This window comes from Salvelinus namaycush, chromosome 37 (assembly GCF_016432855.1).
Source record: "Salvelinus namaycush isolate Seneca chromosome 37, SaNama_1.0, whole genome shotgun sequence".
Classification (NCBI taxonomy): domain Eukaryota; kingdom Metazoa; phylum Chordata; class Actinopteri; order Salmoniformes; family Salmonidae; genus Salvelinus; species Salvelinus namaycush.
In genome coordinates this window covers 4129800-4144814 of record NC_052343.1, presented here as the reverse complement: position 1 = coordinate 4144814, position 15015 = coordinate 4129800, and the positions used below count along the sequence as shown (strand labels likewise).

The 15015-nt window shown below is 44.4% G+C and overlaps 1 protein-coding gene across 1 annotated transcript in view; it reads left to right on the top strand.

Annotated features, from left to right (window-relative positions):
• me1 (malic enzyme 1, NADP(+)-dependent, cytosolic) overlaps nt 1-15015 on the top strand; it is a 122551-nt gene that overhangs the window by 86856 nt on the left and 20680 nt on the right. The window contains exons 5-6 of the mRNA XM_038976316.1: nt 2119-2280; nt 11825-11928. Of these exons, the coding sequence (XP_038832244.1) occupies nt 2119-2280; nt 11825-11928 (266 nt within the window). The remainder of the gene's footprint in view (nt 1-2118; nt 2281-11824; nt 11929-15015) is intronic.

The window sequence follows — 15015 nt, the reverse complement described above, 5'->3', positions numbered from 1 at the left end:
CAGATTATTTCTCTAATAATTCATTGTATCAGAATTCCAATGGGTCAGAAGTTTACATACACAAAGTTGACTGTGCCTTTAAACCGCTTGGAAAATTCCAGACAATTATGTCATGGCTTTAGAAGCTTCTGATAATTGACACCCTCTTGAGTCAATTGGAGGTGTACCTGTGGATGTATTTCCAAACGCCTGAAGGTACCACGTTCATCTGTACAAACAATAGTACGCAAGTATAAACACCATGGGACCACGCAGCCGTCATACTGCTCAGGAAGGAGACACGTTCTGTCTCCTAGAGATGAACGTACTTTGGTGCGAAAAGTGCAAGTCAATCCCAGAACAACAGCAAAGGACCTTTTGAAGATGCTGGAGGAAACAGGTACAAAAGTATCTATATCCACAGTAAAATGAGTCCTATATCGACATAACCTGAAAGGCCGCTCAACAAGGAAGAAGCCACCGCTCCAAAACCGCCATAAAAAAGCCAGGCTACGGTTTGCAACTGCACACGGAAACAAAGATCGTACTTTTTGGAGAAATATCCTCTTGTCTGATGAAACAAAATTAGAACTGTTTGGCCATAATGACCATTGTTATGTTTGGAGGAAAAAGGGGGAGGCCTGCAAGCCAAAGAACACCATCCCAACCATGAAGCATGGGGGTGGCAGCATCATGTTGTGGGGGTGATTTGCTGCAAGACGGACTAGTGCACTTCACAAAGTAGATGGCATCATGAGGAGGAAAATGATGTGGATATATTGAAGCAACATCTCAAGACATCAGTCAGGAAGTTGAAGCTTGGTCGCAAATGGGTCTTCCAAATGGACAATGACCCCAAGCATACTTACAAAGTTGTGGCAAAATGGCTTAAGGACAACAAAGTCAAGGTATTGGAATGGCCATCTCAAAGCCCTGACCTCAATCCCATAGAACATTTGTGGGCAGAACTGAAAAAGCGCGTGCGAGCAAGGAGGCCTACAAACCTGACTCAGTTACACCAGCTCTGTCAGGAGGAATTGGCCACAATTCATCCAACTATTGTGGGAAGCTTGTGGAAGGCTACCCAAAATGTTTAACCCAAGTTAAACAATTCAAAAGCAATGCTACCAAATACTAATTGGGTGTATGTAAACTTCTGACCCACTGGGACAGGGATTGTTTACTAGGATTAAATGTCAGGAATTGTGAAAAACTGAGTGTAAATGTATTTGGCTAAGGTGTATGTAAACCTCTGACTTCAACTGTATCTCCAGTGCTTGTAAAACTCTATACCCGTCGCAAGACCCACTGGTTGATGCTTATTTATTAAACCCTCTTAGGCCTCACTCCCCCCTATCTGAGATACCTACTGCAGCCCTCATCCTCCACATACAACACCCAATCTGCCAGTCACATTCTGTTAAAGGTCCCCAAAGCACACACATACCTGGGTCACTGCAACAAACACTCAAACTGGACAGTTTTATCTCAATCTCTTCATTCAAAGACTCAATCATGGACACTGTTATTGACATTTGTGGCTGCTATGGGGTGATGTATTGTTGTCTCGACCTTCTTGCCCTTTGTGCTGTTGTTGTCTGTGCTCAATAATGTTTGTACCATGTTTTGTGCTGCTACCATGTTGTGTTGCCACCATGCTGTGTTGTCATGTGTTGCTGCTTCATTAAATAGGACCCGCAAAACACCACGTCAACAGTGAAGAGGCGACTCCGGGATGCTGGCCTTCTAGGCAGAGTTGCAAAGAAAAAGCCATATCTCAGACTGGCCAATTAGAAGGAAAGATTAAGATGGGCAAAGAACAGACACTGGACAGAGGAACCCAGCATCCCGGAGTCGCCTCTTCACTGTTGACGTAGTGTGACTATTTCCTGTTTAATCATGTACACTTACTGTAACTGATTGGCTAATGAATATGCTGGCGTTATTTGCTAGTTACTGTATTTTCACTGCCTGATATTATAACATTTTTGGCTATTCTGAGAGCTTATTTGGTTAATTTCAAACAGGAAGCCGAAAGGAAATGACATCAAGAGCCATAGACAGTCTGCTCTGACTGATAATGTATTTAGGTTGACATAGAATCACAGGTATGATTGACAGATGTGATGTGATTGACAGGCGGTGTGTGTGACGGACGGAGAGAGGATCCTGGGCCTGGGGGACCTGGGCTGCTACGGTATGGGTATCCCTGTGGGCAAACTGGCACTCTACACGGCCTGTGGAGGCATGCCACCCCAGCAGTGTCTGCCAGTCATGCTGGATGTGGGCACAGACAATGAGGTAAGAGGAGACACACCTAACAACCAAATGAATACATAGCTACATACAAACAAGATGATCCACGTCACTTTATCCTACACTTGTCACTTGTCAACTACATAACAAAAAACGGTCAACTTTGTAACATATTATATGCTAGAGGTAATTTGTCAGCTAAGAAAATACCCTCAAGTCAATACGTTATAGACCAGGTAAGCCCCTCAGTCTCCAAACTCCAATTTCCAAACACTAACCGCCAAGAAACGAGAAATTCTAACACTTTACAACCAGGAAACGCAACTGAGGAAAGCAGCACCGTTCACCCATGCCAGCTAGAAAATAACCTATTAATTCCGCCAGCACCGCCAGTCAACAGTATTCAAAGAGGCCTTCTGGTTTGGTTTTTCCTGCTGATCCCATTGGTCCTATGTATGGCCTGGCCCTCTCTCTTTATAGCTAAAAGAGGAGCCTCACTCTAGGCTGGGCGGCACGTGTGCTGTGGCTACACTGTTAAACAGGAGCAAACTAAGAATAGTCTGTGTTGTGTATACGGCTATATTTAAACTCTGTGTATTTTCTCCATGTCATCCAGAGCTGGGCCAAGGGTGTGGCACTGCCACCACATGCCTGCTGCCTGGTTTTTAAGCCACAGCTGAGTCAACTCTGAGCCATCCTCTGATTTCCTGGGCCTGGACCTGCTCTCCTAGCCACTGATTGTGTTTCAGTATAAGAGTTGGGGAGAGGATAAATGGTGATTTGGGGTTAGTTGGGTCGGTCTGGTCAAGGATAGACATGATCTAGACAGTTCTCAAGATGCTGAGAATGAGACATAAAAGAAGACATCACTGTGAAAGAAGGATAGATGGATAAAGGGTGGGAGGAAAGAAGAGGGAGATGGATTTGGGGTTACCTGGGTATAGGACCGGTCAAAGATGTAAACGACTGGCAATAATCAATGGAGATGGACAGAAATAATGAGAGACACTCCATGGGCAACAAAACGAGGACACCAGTATAAAAGAGGGATAAATAATGGAAGGGGGAGGGAAAGGGAAGGAGACCTGAAGCAGAGTTGAACAGAGGGACTAGCCCTATCCTTGTCAGCGGTAGCATTCGCTGTGTGGATGGTGTCCACAAACTCTCTCCATGTTCTCTTATGTTGGGTGGCCAATTCACACTTCATCAAACCACACTGAGAACCAGCAGAAATCCCCCTTATTCATAAAACACACATAAAAGGCCTATGAGAGAACCTATAAAAGATCTTGCACTACAGCATGAATACAGTAGGTGGCATTGGATCTTGGTGAATAGGATTATGTTTTCTTTCTCTCTGCCAGTTTCTCCCACTCTGTTCTACCTCATAGCAGAGGTAAATACCATGGCCTTTGGCCCCCATCTCTTTAGTGGCATCTCCATAGACACTTCTATGCATGAACTCTATTGTTCTATTGAAAGATTTTGAAAGACCATAGACTATCCAGAAGCCATCTATGGTGCACAGATCCAGTTTAGGGATGCTTGGGGGATTCTAAACTCTTCCCGTACGTTTATAGGCATCAAAATACCCACTTTAACTAGCTGCCTCAGAGTCTTTGTCTGTGTCCTCAATGCACTCTGTAGCTGCTCCCAGAGGATGAGAGCAAATGGGGGTTTATTGCCATATATTTGTGTGTGTGTGTGTGTCTGCACTCTTAGAAAAAAGGGCTATCTAGAACCTAAAAGGTTTCTTTGGCTGTCCCCATAGGGAAACTCTTTGAAGAACCCTTTTTGGTTTTCACAGATGGTTCTACCTGGAAACAAAAATTGTTCTCCTTTTTTCTAAGAGTATGTGTCTGTAGTGTCTGTGTGCGTGCATGTTTGCGATGTGTTTCTCTGCTACGTCTGGATTTGTCTGTCTGTCTACCTTCTATGTTCCTCTATTCATTTCTGTATGTACAGCTGAAGTCGGAAGTTTACATACACCTTAGCCAAATACATTTACACTCAGTTTTACACAATTCCTGACATTTAATCCTTGTAAAAATTCCCTGTCTTAGGTCAGTTAGGATCACCACTTTATTTTAAGAATGTGAAATGTCAGAATAATAGTAGAGAGAATGATTTATTTCAGATTTTATTTCTTTCATCACATTCCCAGTGGGTCAGAAGTTTGCATACACTTAATTAGTATTTGGTAGCGTTGCCTTTAAATTGTTTAACTTGGGTCAAACATTTCGGATAGCCTTCCACAAGCTTCCCACAATAAGTTGGGTGAATCCTTGCTGAGCGGCCTTTCAGGTTATGTCGATATAGGACTTGTTTTACTCTGGATATAGATACTTTTGTACCTGTTTCCCCCAGCATCTTCACAAGGTCCTTTGCTGTTGTTCTGGAATTGATTTGCACTTTTTCGTCTCTAGGAGACAGAACGCATCTCCTTCCTGAGCGGTATGATGGCTGCGTGGTCCCATGGTGTTTATTCTTGCGTACTATTGTTTGTTCAGATGAATGTGATACCTTCAGGCGTTTGGAAATTGCTCCCAAGGATGAACCAGACTTGTGGAGGTCTACAATTTTTTTTCGGAGTTCTTGGCTTATTTCTTTTGATTTTCCCATGATGTCAAGCAAAGAGGCACTGAGTTTGAAGGTAGGCCTTGAAATACATCCACAGTTACACCTCCAATTGACTCAAATTATGTCAATTAGCCTATCAGAAGCTTCTAAAGCCATGACATAATTTTCTGGAATTTTCCAAGCTGTTTAAAGGCACAGTCAACTTAGTGTATGTAAACGTCTGACCCACTGGAAATGTGATACAGTGAATTATAAGTGAAATAATCTGTCTGTAAACAATTGTTGGAAAACACTGTCATGCACAAAGTAGATGTCCTAACTGACTTGCCAAAACTATAGTTTGTTAACAAGAAAGTTGTGTAGTGGTTGAACAACGAGTTTTAATGACTCCAACCTAAGTGTATGTACACTTCGAACTTCAACTGTATGTATGTATGTAAACTCAGCAACAAAAAGTAACGTCCTAACACTGTCAACTGCGTTTATTCTCAGCAAACTTAACATGTGTAAATATTTGTATGAACATAACAAGATTCAACAACTGAGACATAAACTAAACACGTTCCACAGACATGTGACTAACAGAAATTGAATAATGTGTCCCTGAACAAAGGGGGGGTCAAAATCAAAATGAACAGTCAGTATCCGGTGTGGCCACTAGCTGCATTAAGTACTGCAGTGCATATCCTCCTCATGGACTGCACCAGATTTGCCAGTTCTTGCTGTGAGATGTTACCCCACTCTTCCACCAAGGCACCTGCAAGTTCCCGGACATTTCTGGGGGGAATGGCCCTAGCCCTCACCCGCCGATTCAACAGGTCCCAGATGTGGTCAATGGGATTGAGATCCGGGCTTTTCGCTGGCCATGGCAGAACACTGACATTCCTGTCTTGCAGGAAATCACGCACAGAACGAGTAGTATGGCTGGTGGCTTTGTCATGCTGGAGGGTCATGTCAGGATGAGCCTGCAGGAAGGGTACCACATGAGGGAGGATGTCTTCCCTGTAACACACAGTGTTGAGATTGCCTGAAATGACAACAAGCTCAGTCCGATGATGCTGTGACACACCGCCCCAGACCATGACGGACCCTTCACCTCCAAATCGATCCCGCTCCAGAGTACAGGCCTCGGTGTAACGCTCATTCCTTCGACGATAAACGCGAATCCAACCATCCCCCTGGTGAGACTAAACCGCGGCTTGTGAGTGAAGAGCACTTTTTGCCAGTCCTGTCTGGTCCAGCGATGATGGGTTTGTGCCCATGTCTTTGAAAGACAGGTTCCTGAAAAAGGGACGTTTCTTTTTTTGCTGAGTTTATGTATGCATGTGTAAGGAATATTTTTATTATATGTGTGCATTTAGCGGTGTGTGCTCATATGTCATGCTACTCTCCCTTTGTACGATGTGTGTCTGTGGCAGGGGCTGCACTGCAACTGTTGAGAATAATGAGCAGTTCTTCAAATCACACAGTGCTAAAATGGGTCGTAACCTTCATGTGTGAAAAGGTGTTCTTCCTCACACTCCGGGGATTTACAGGTTTCTGCCTCTTGTTTTCCAAACGTGTAAAGTGTTTGCAGATGTAGCACTGCAAAATAATCTCACACAGCAGCATCTGACAGAGTTTATGACAAGCCAAGCACATTTACCTTAAAAATCAACTCACCCACCCTGGCAGCAGCATGTGCCATCAAGCACTCCATCAGGATCACTACAGGCACACAAACACTCATTCAGGCACGGGCGCACCCATGTATGCCTCGACACACGCACAGATTTATGTGTGTGTGCGCATGTGATACACAACCTCAGGAGAACTAGGACCTTGCACTCTAGTCTCTAGTTTTCCATTGTTCTAAAGCGATGACAGGCCAAATGAGTTGTAATATGATAAATGGAGTGCCTGTGTGTCTTAAACCACATGGAGTTCCTTTGGCATGACTCATCATATATTATCTCAGACACACTGGTCTCATGCCTGATGCCATGCTCCAGCCCCTACAGACAGAGGGTTACACAGCGGTAAGAGGTGGCGGGAGGTAGGCAGTAAATCATTGAAAACATGACTGTTATTATCGGCTTATTTCTGACCTTGGGTAGGTATGAGGAGTCCTTGACTGAGGTCAGGCATGCGACGTCTGGACCTTGACTGGAAAGACTGGGTTGTGTCCAAAATGGCACCCTATTCCCTATGGGACCTGGTCAAAAGTATATAGGAATTAGGAAATACTGTAGGGTGCTATGTGAGACTCGGCCTGGATCTCCCCCAGTCAGTTTCTTCTCCCTGTGGTAGTGTGTAATTCCAGAACATGATAAAGCAAGGGGTAATGTTTTGGGAGCATGTCCAGGGGTAATGTTTTGGGAGCATGTCCAAGGGTAATGTTTTGGGAGCATGTCCAGGGGTAATGTTTTGGGGGCATGTACAGTGAACAGATGGGATATGGCAGAGCTCCTGTATAGGATGTTTGTGATTTATGGGATGTGCTGCGCTGTGGGGTTCCTGCTACCTGTGGACATCTCCCTCTCTCCCTCTGACGCACACACAAACGCACACACGCATACACACACACACACACTGTTTCTGTTAAAGACGCATCATTCAGCTCTCTTGAATCTCATCACATACACAAGCACATACACAGATGCACACCTCTCTCTCTCGTCTATTTTCCACACACAGACATACAGCTGAAGTCGGAAGTTTACATACACCTTAGCCAAATACATTTAAACTCAGTTTTTCACATTTCCTGACATTTAATCCTAGTAAACATTCCCTGTCTTACGTCAGTTAGGATCACCACTTTATTTTAAGAATGTGAAATGTCAGAATAATAGTAGAGAGAATGATTTATTTCAGCTTTTATTTCTTTCATCACATTCCCAGTGGGTCAGAAGTTTACATACACTCAAATAGTATTTGGTTAGCATTGTCTTTAAATTGTTTAACTTGGGTCAAACGTTTCGTGTAGCCTTCCACAAGCTTCCCACAATAAGTTGGATGAATTTTGGCCCATTCCTCCTGACAGAGCTGGTGTAACTGAGTCAGGTTTGTAGGCCTCCATGCTCACACACGCTTTTTCAGTTCTGCCCACAAATTTTCAATAGGATTGAGGTCAGGGCTTTGTGATGGCCATTCCAATACCTTGACTTTGTTGTCCTTAAGCCATTTTGCCACAACTTTGTAAGTATGCTTGGGGTCATTGTCCATTTGGAAGACCCATTTGCAACCAAGCTTTAACTTCCTGACTGATGTCTTGAGATGTTGCTTCAATATATCCACATCATTTTCCTCCTCATGATGCCATCTATTTTGTGAAGTGCACCAGTCCCTCCTGCAGCAAGCACCCCCACAACATGATGCTGCCACCCCTGTGCTTCACGGTTGGGATGGAGTTCTTCGGCTTGCAAGCCTCCCCCTTTTTCCTCCAAACATAACAATGGTCATTATGGCCAAACAGTTCTATTTTTGTTTCATCAGACCAGAGGACATTTCTCCAACAAGTACGATCTTTGTCCCCAGTTGTGCAGTTGCAAACCGTAGTCTGGTTTTTTTATGGCGGTTTTGGAGCAGTGGCTTCTTCCTATCTGAGCGGCCTTTCATGTTATGTCGATATAGGAATCGTTTTACTGTGGATATAGATACTTTCGTACCTGTTTCTGCCAGCATCTTCACAAGGTCCTTTGCTGTTGTTCTGGGATTGATTTGCACTTTTCGCACCAAAGTACATTAATCTCTAGGACACAGAATGCGTCTCCTTCCTGAGCGGTATGACGGCTGCGTGGTCCCATGGGGTTTATACTTGTGTACTTTTGTTTGTACAGATGAACGTGGTACCTTCAGGCATTTGGAAATTTCTCCCAAAGATGAACCAGACTTGTGGAGGTCTACAATTTTTTTTCTGAGGTCTTGGCTGATTTCTTTTGATTTTCCCATGATGTCAAGCAAAGAAGCACTGAGTTTGAAGGTAGGCCTTGAAATACATCCACAGGTACACCTCCAATTGACTCAAATGACGTCAATTAGCCTATCAGAAGCTTTAAAGCCATGACATCATTTTCTGGAATTTTCCAAGCTGTTTAAAGGCACAGTCAACTTAGTGTATGTAAACGTCTGACCCACTGGAAATGTGATACAGTGAATTATAAGGGAAATAATCTGTCAGTATACAATTGTTGGAAAAATGACTTGTGTCATACACAAAGTAGATGTTCTAACCGACTTGCCAAAACTAGTTTGTCAACAAGAAATTTGTGGAGTGATTGAAAAACAAGTTTTCATGACTCCAACCTAAGTGTATGTAAACTTCCGACTTCAACTGTATACACTCACACTCATCAGTAAGACATGTCTCTGTGTCTGCACGTTGTTTTCCCTCCCAATAAACAGATCTGTAGAGTGAGTATACAACACATACATTTGTTTTTCTCTAAATGACCGTTAATCTAAATGTGGCTTGTGGGAAATAAACTAAACAGTGAGTGTTATGGGAAAGTTGTCCCTCTCTCATCTCGCTCTTTCGCTCTCCCACTCACTCTCTCTTTCTCTCCCTTTCTCTTTCACTGATATTACCTGGTATAACCTCTGTGTCACAACACACACACTGAAATGAGACCCCGGTGATGTCATTCCACACAATGTGTTGGGTGGGCTCTCCTGGACCCAAAGTTGGGTGTCCCTTCAGAGTTCACTTTCATAGCAGCCACGTTGTATTCCTTTTCACATCTATGCGCTCTCCTGCTTCTCACCTTTTCCCTTTGCTTGTGGACTTCAATTCACAACACATCAGCTGTATGTGACCAGGTGAAAAAAACTTTCCAAGCCAAACCGTATCATAACTGCTACACACAGCCTAGATCATTGTCACAATTTGTTCAAAACTGTTTAACTATTGTCTTTCTCTCTCGGAGTCAACTACTCAAAACATGTTTTGCACTGCAGTGCTAGCTAGCTGTAGCTTATGCTTTCAGTACTAGATTCATTCTCTAATCTTTTGATTGGGTGGACAACATGTCAGTTCATGCTACAAGAGCTCTAATAGGTTGGAGGACGTCCTACGGAAGATGTCATAATTACTGTGTAAGTCTATGGAAGGGGGTGAGAACCATGAGCCTCGTTAATGTAACCAGAGGAGGACGGAAGCTAGCTGTCCTCCAGCTACACCATAGTGCTACCCTACAGAGTGCTGTTGAGACTACTGTAGACCTTCATTGCAAAACAGTGTGTTTTAATAAATTATTTGGTGAAATACGAATATATTTAGTGTAGTTTTATCTAAAAATGAAATTCACTGAGGAGGATGGTCCTCCCCTTCCTCTTCTGAGGAGCCCCCACTGAAGCAAACAGTGAGGCAGACAGGGGGGCCAGGATTGGGGATGGGGGTAGAAGACTGGCAGTAGCCTAGGGAGGACATCCCGCGTTTAGAACCTGGCTCCAAGTGGCTCTCTTTACAGACATGCCAGAGATAGATAAGACAAATAGAAGAAGTACAGTATAAAAACACACAATAAAACACACTAGCTGACCACATCAAAGAAGAGACACATTGCAGAGTGGACATGATGTAGTGTGTGTGTTAAGTGCACATCAAAGTGTGTGTGTGTGTGTATGTGTGTGTATGTGTGTGTGTGTGTGTGATAAATCACATACAGGGCCCCTCTAAACCCAGGCCCCTCTTCACCAAGCACTCCATCAGGATCACCACAGACATGCAGACAAGCTACACACACAGAAACACACACACACATACCCACATACTGTCACACACACACATGCCCAGCGACCTCTGCTCCTGATCCTTATCCCAACTCCACGCCTTCCTCCCTCTCATCCCTTCATCTCTCCATCAATTGGGGTAAAGGGAGCACTTAACATTATGAATAGAGGAGAGCCTCATCTCTTCCACTCCCTGAAGAGATGTGAGGGGCTACAGCAGAGACGTATATTAAGGGTGACAAATTAAACTTCTCAGAATCCTACCCTGGTCTGTGTTTGAAGAGAATGTCTCCTCTTGTCCTCTCAAAGCCCTTTAACCCTTTTTAAATATTCACTATAATATCAGATGCCATTGCTCTCCTCTCCCACACACACACACACACACGCGTGTGCGCACTCGACCTGGACTCAGGCCTCAATCAAAGGGCTGACGTGCCAGCATAGTTAGTCAATCCCTCTTTCTCTCTGTCTCAATCTGGCCGTCTCCGAAACAACATTCATAACACGCCAGCTTGGAACACAATAAAACGGACTAACTACTCAGGATGTGAACTGGACTTTGTGATGGTAACCAAACCTAATTTCACCTTTCCCATCATATTGGTTCCTCCATTGGTCCATCCTTTGGTGAAAGGGTGTGGTGTTTTTTATCCAAAATTTAGGCCTGATACAAATCCAGCCAGCACCAGCGGCATTGGAATCACTAGTAAAGAGGCATGATAGGCCGATTTAAGGTTTAACCTGTTGTAATTGCACACAAAAAAAGATGCACTTTTCTGACCAGAGGACAGTTTTCTACGAAGAGTTTTGGGAGAGTGGATTACTTCTTCCAATGATTGTCAGCAAATGACTTCCACATATTTTTGTCCCGAAGCTTAATTTGAGCTTTTACCTACAGCAACGAGGTCATTTAGGGGTCTAAGCGTTACCAGCGAGTCTGACTTTGTTTCTCCCATAATAGCCCTTGCGAGGAGTGAAAAGTGACAACAGAAATGGAAATCAATCCAACAAGGGTGATAAGGCCAACACTTGATTTGGTGATGGGTCAGTGGTATCTGAGTCTGAAGGATAGCGGCCTTGGGGACTCTAACCCAGTCTTTTTTAGATAAGTAGTGGTCTAAAATGCAGGAGCAGATGGAATCCAATCAGACTAAACTCCTCTCTCTCATGCCTCACAGTGTGATGTCTGCTCCTACAGTATGTATGACATACCCAGCTGCTGCAGATGGAAAAAGCTGTATGAACTGACCCCAACCCCAACCCCCCCCCCCCCCCCCCCCCCCCTCCATTTTTCTAGGAGCTGCTGAAGGACCCTCTGTACATCGGGCTGAGACACAAGAGGATACGAGGCCAGGCCTATGATGACCTGCTCGAGGAGTTTATGAAGGCAGTGTCAGACAGGTACAGTAGAGCTATTTTCACACTACTGAGCCAAGCCGAGATGTACTGGGTTAGTCTGGTCACACATCCACCATAGTTACTGGAACCAAGCTGGAAAGGACCACGTGCCCCAAAAAGTATCTGAGCCAGCACAGTATGGTTAAGGTTGACCATAGTGAAAATGAGGTATATGACTACTGCCCAAGAATCACACCAACATTTCCGTCTTCTACACTGTTTTATCTAAAGTTCAGGACAGTGACTCTGAAAGGGTTAACCTCTTACCATTACCAATAACAGTGTAGGTTAACATTTTTTGGGGGGGGGGGTGATATTTATGCCTCTACCTTTCTCTCTCATCGTTATTCACAATTCTTTATGATTATCCATAATCATGGTAGCATCCACATTAAATGTAGAAGTGTTTAGAAACATATTATTTTCTTATTTACAATAGAAGTGATTCCAAAACTACACAGTGCATTATTTACCATTCATGTCTATTGGGCACTTATTGCAGGCACTTTGCTGCTATTGTTTACGATAAGTAGCTTATGCTACAGAAATGTCAAGTTTGAAATGAAATAAGTTTGCTAATATGGGGGATTGTTAATGGTACAATTGATGGCTTCAACCATCAAACTAGTAGTAGAAGGATAATAAATAAACTGTGGTGCACATTAATGTTAGGAACGTATATCTTTCTATTTCTCTTTCTATTGTTATTGCATCAATTCAGGCAATTTATCGCGATATGGATGTTTGTCCGTATCGCCCAGCTTTAGTCGACATACCGTCCCGAGCCTGTGTGTCGACATGTTGTCGTACTATAGGTCCGATTACACATCAGACGAAAGAGCACAGGCTCGTTCTCAAGCTAACCTCATGCTGATGCCGTGGTGGTGTGGGTCTGCTGAGCTTATACATCATATCTGAGCCTCCCGTTTACACGGTTGGAATGTGAGGGTGTATGTGCCTCTGGTTTGTGAGTAGAGGCCGTTTCTGAGTGCTGACTTAAGTGGTCAGACACTGAGAAAGATACCTGACCACACTATGAGTTCCCCGTTCACCAAGTTTCTAAACTCACACACACACACACACACACACACACACACACACACACACACACACACACACACACACACACACACACACACACACACACACACACACACACACACACACACAACAGACCCATCATATCCTGCACCCTAGTGATGTAACCAATCTAGCCCTTTCAAACCCCAGTCTCCAAAACGTTCAGTATTGTGCTTGACATGGCAGGATAGGATTGGTCAGAGATGGGCTCGCTGGGCTTAGATGCATAACTAGATATAGTGCTGTTTGATATTCCATATCTACATTAGATTTGTACATTCATATTGGATATTTTGTCACTTTGTGGGGATGGATGACTGTATAAATAAGGGGATGAATATGGAGATGCCTATACTTTCCCCCTGGGCTTGGAGTGTGTCCAGCCCTGTCACTGTAGTGACTGATGTTTTGTCTTCGGTGACAGAAAGCTGCCCCTGACCACCCCCGGTCACATGTGGCCTTGCTTAATGTCAGACCAGCTCAGCTCCACAGAGGCCAGAGCAGAGCAGAGACCAGGGTCTGGGGCCTCTCCAACTGGCAGGGGAAAGCCATGACTCCTTAATAACCGGGTGGCTTCACAACTCCGGGGAACGGCAGAGCTTTTCCCCGAAAGAGCCGGATTGGCGGAAAACAAATGATTATGGGTTTGGAGATTGAATGAATGAAGGAATGAATGATTATAGTCTGAGAGTTTTTAATAATATTCTTGTTTCATTTTGAGAGAAACAGAGAGAGCTCTTAGGCGGGCCGTGCACTCATTTGGAGCCACTTTATATTCTGAAGCTGCTTTTTATACTCACGCTGCCTCATATATATTTTTATATATTCGCTCCTCAAAGGCCGTGCAAGCATTTGTCATTGATTTCAGGCCACGGTCTTGTCCAAGATGGCTCCTGTGAAAACAGTCTACATGTGTCTCCTCCTTTAGTCGCTGGCCAGACTATTGGAAAAGAATACAGAATGAAAACAGTCAACACGCTCCCCCACAATATTTTAAACCAGAGGAACCAAGGCCCACCAAGAGTCTAGACACTGTTCAAGTCTTTGATCTTTTGGGTGAAGAGCCCTCTCTAACTGGCAAGAACGTTTTCAAATGCTGAACAGGAGAAGTTTCCTTTGCAATCCAATTGGTTCTATGAGAGTTGGCCTCCTCAGGTTTGCATGAATTGGGGTTGGTGTACGGGGCAGCACGCAAGGTATTTCAATGCCTGAGAAGTCGAGGATCTTTTTTACTTCTGCCCCTCTCTGTGCCTCTCGACCACCCCCCCTCCCCCACGTTTTTGTCCCCATGTCAAATAATTTAATGAGCAAAGGTTCCCTCTTTTGAACCCAACAACTCTGTCGTCCGTCTTTCTGTTTGTCCGTCGCCATGGTTACGGGGCCAGCTTTGGGTTAAACCTCTTTGGTAGATGGGGATGAAGGGGGAGAAGGAATGCAGACTGTGTGTCCGTCTTTAATGATGGAGAGGGGATTTTGGGAAATAATGCGTGTCGCTGAGAGATGTTTGCTCTCTGGGGGAGAGAAGGAAAGAGGGAGGCGAGATGCTGGGGCTTTATTAAGAAGGCTTAGTTCTCAGCCTCTCTGGCCCCTCAGCCCCCAAGGCCCCTCAGCCCCCCCCCCCAGGGACACTTAAAGAACAGGCAGCCAATGTGGATGCACACACAGGGAGATGGAAACAAATACTGAGCTAGCAGGGCCTGACTCTGGCGCGTGTGTGTGTGTGTGTGTGTGTGTGTGTGTGTGTGTGTGTGTGTGTGTGTGTGTGTGTGTGTGTGTGTGTGTGTGTGTGTGTGTGTGTGTGTGTGTGTGCTGTACAGGTATATGTAAAGTTTAGGACAGTGTGTGTGTGAGTTATCCTGCTTGGACAGCTGTGTTTGGACAGAGCGCCCTTGTCCATGACATTCTTTATGGAGGCCAGCGACTCCTTGGTATGCACACAGAGGAACAAGACCCACTTCATGCCTCCTTCTGTCGCCCCCCTCAAACCTGGAAATAGAGGACACTTCCGGA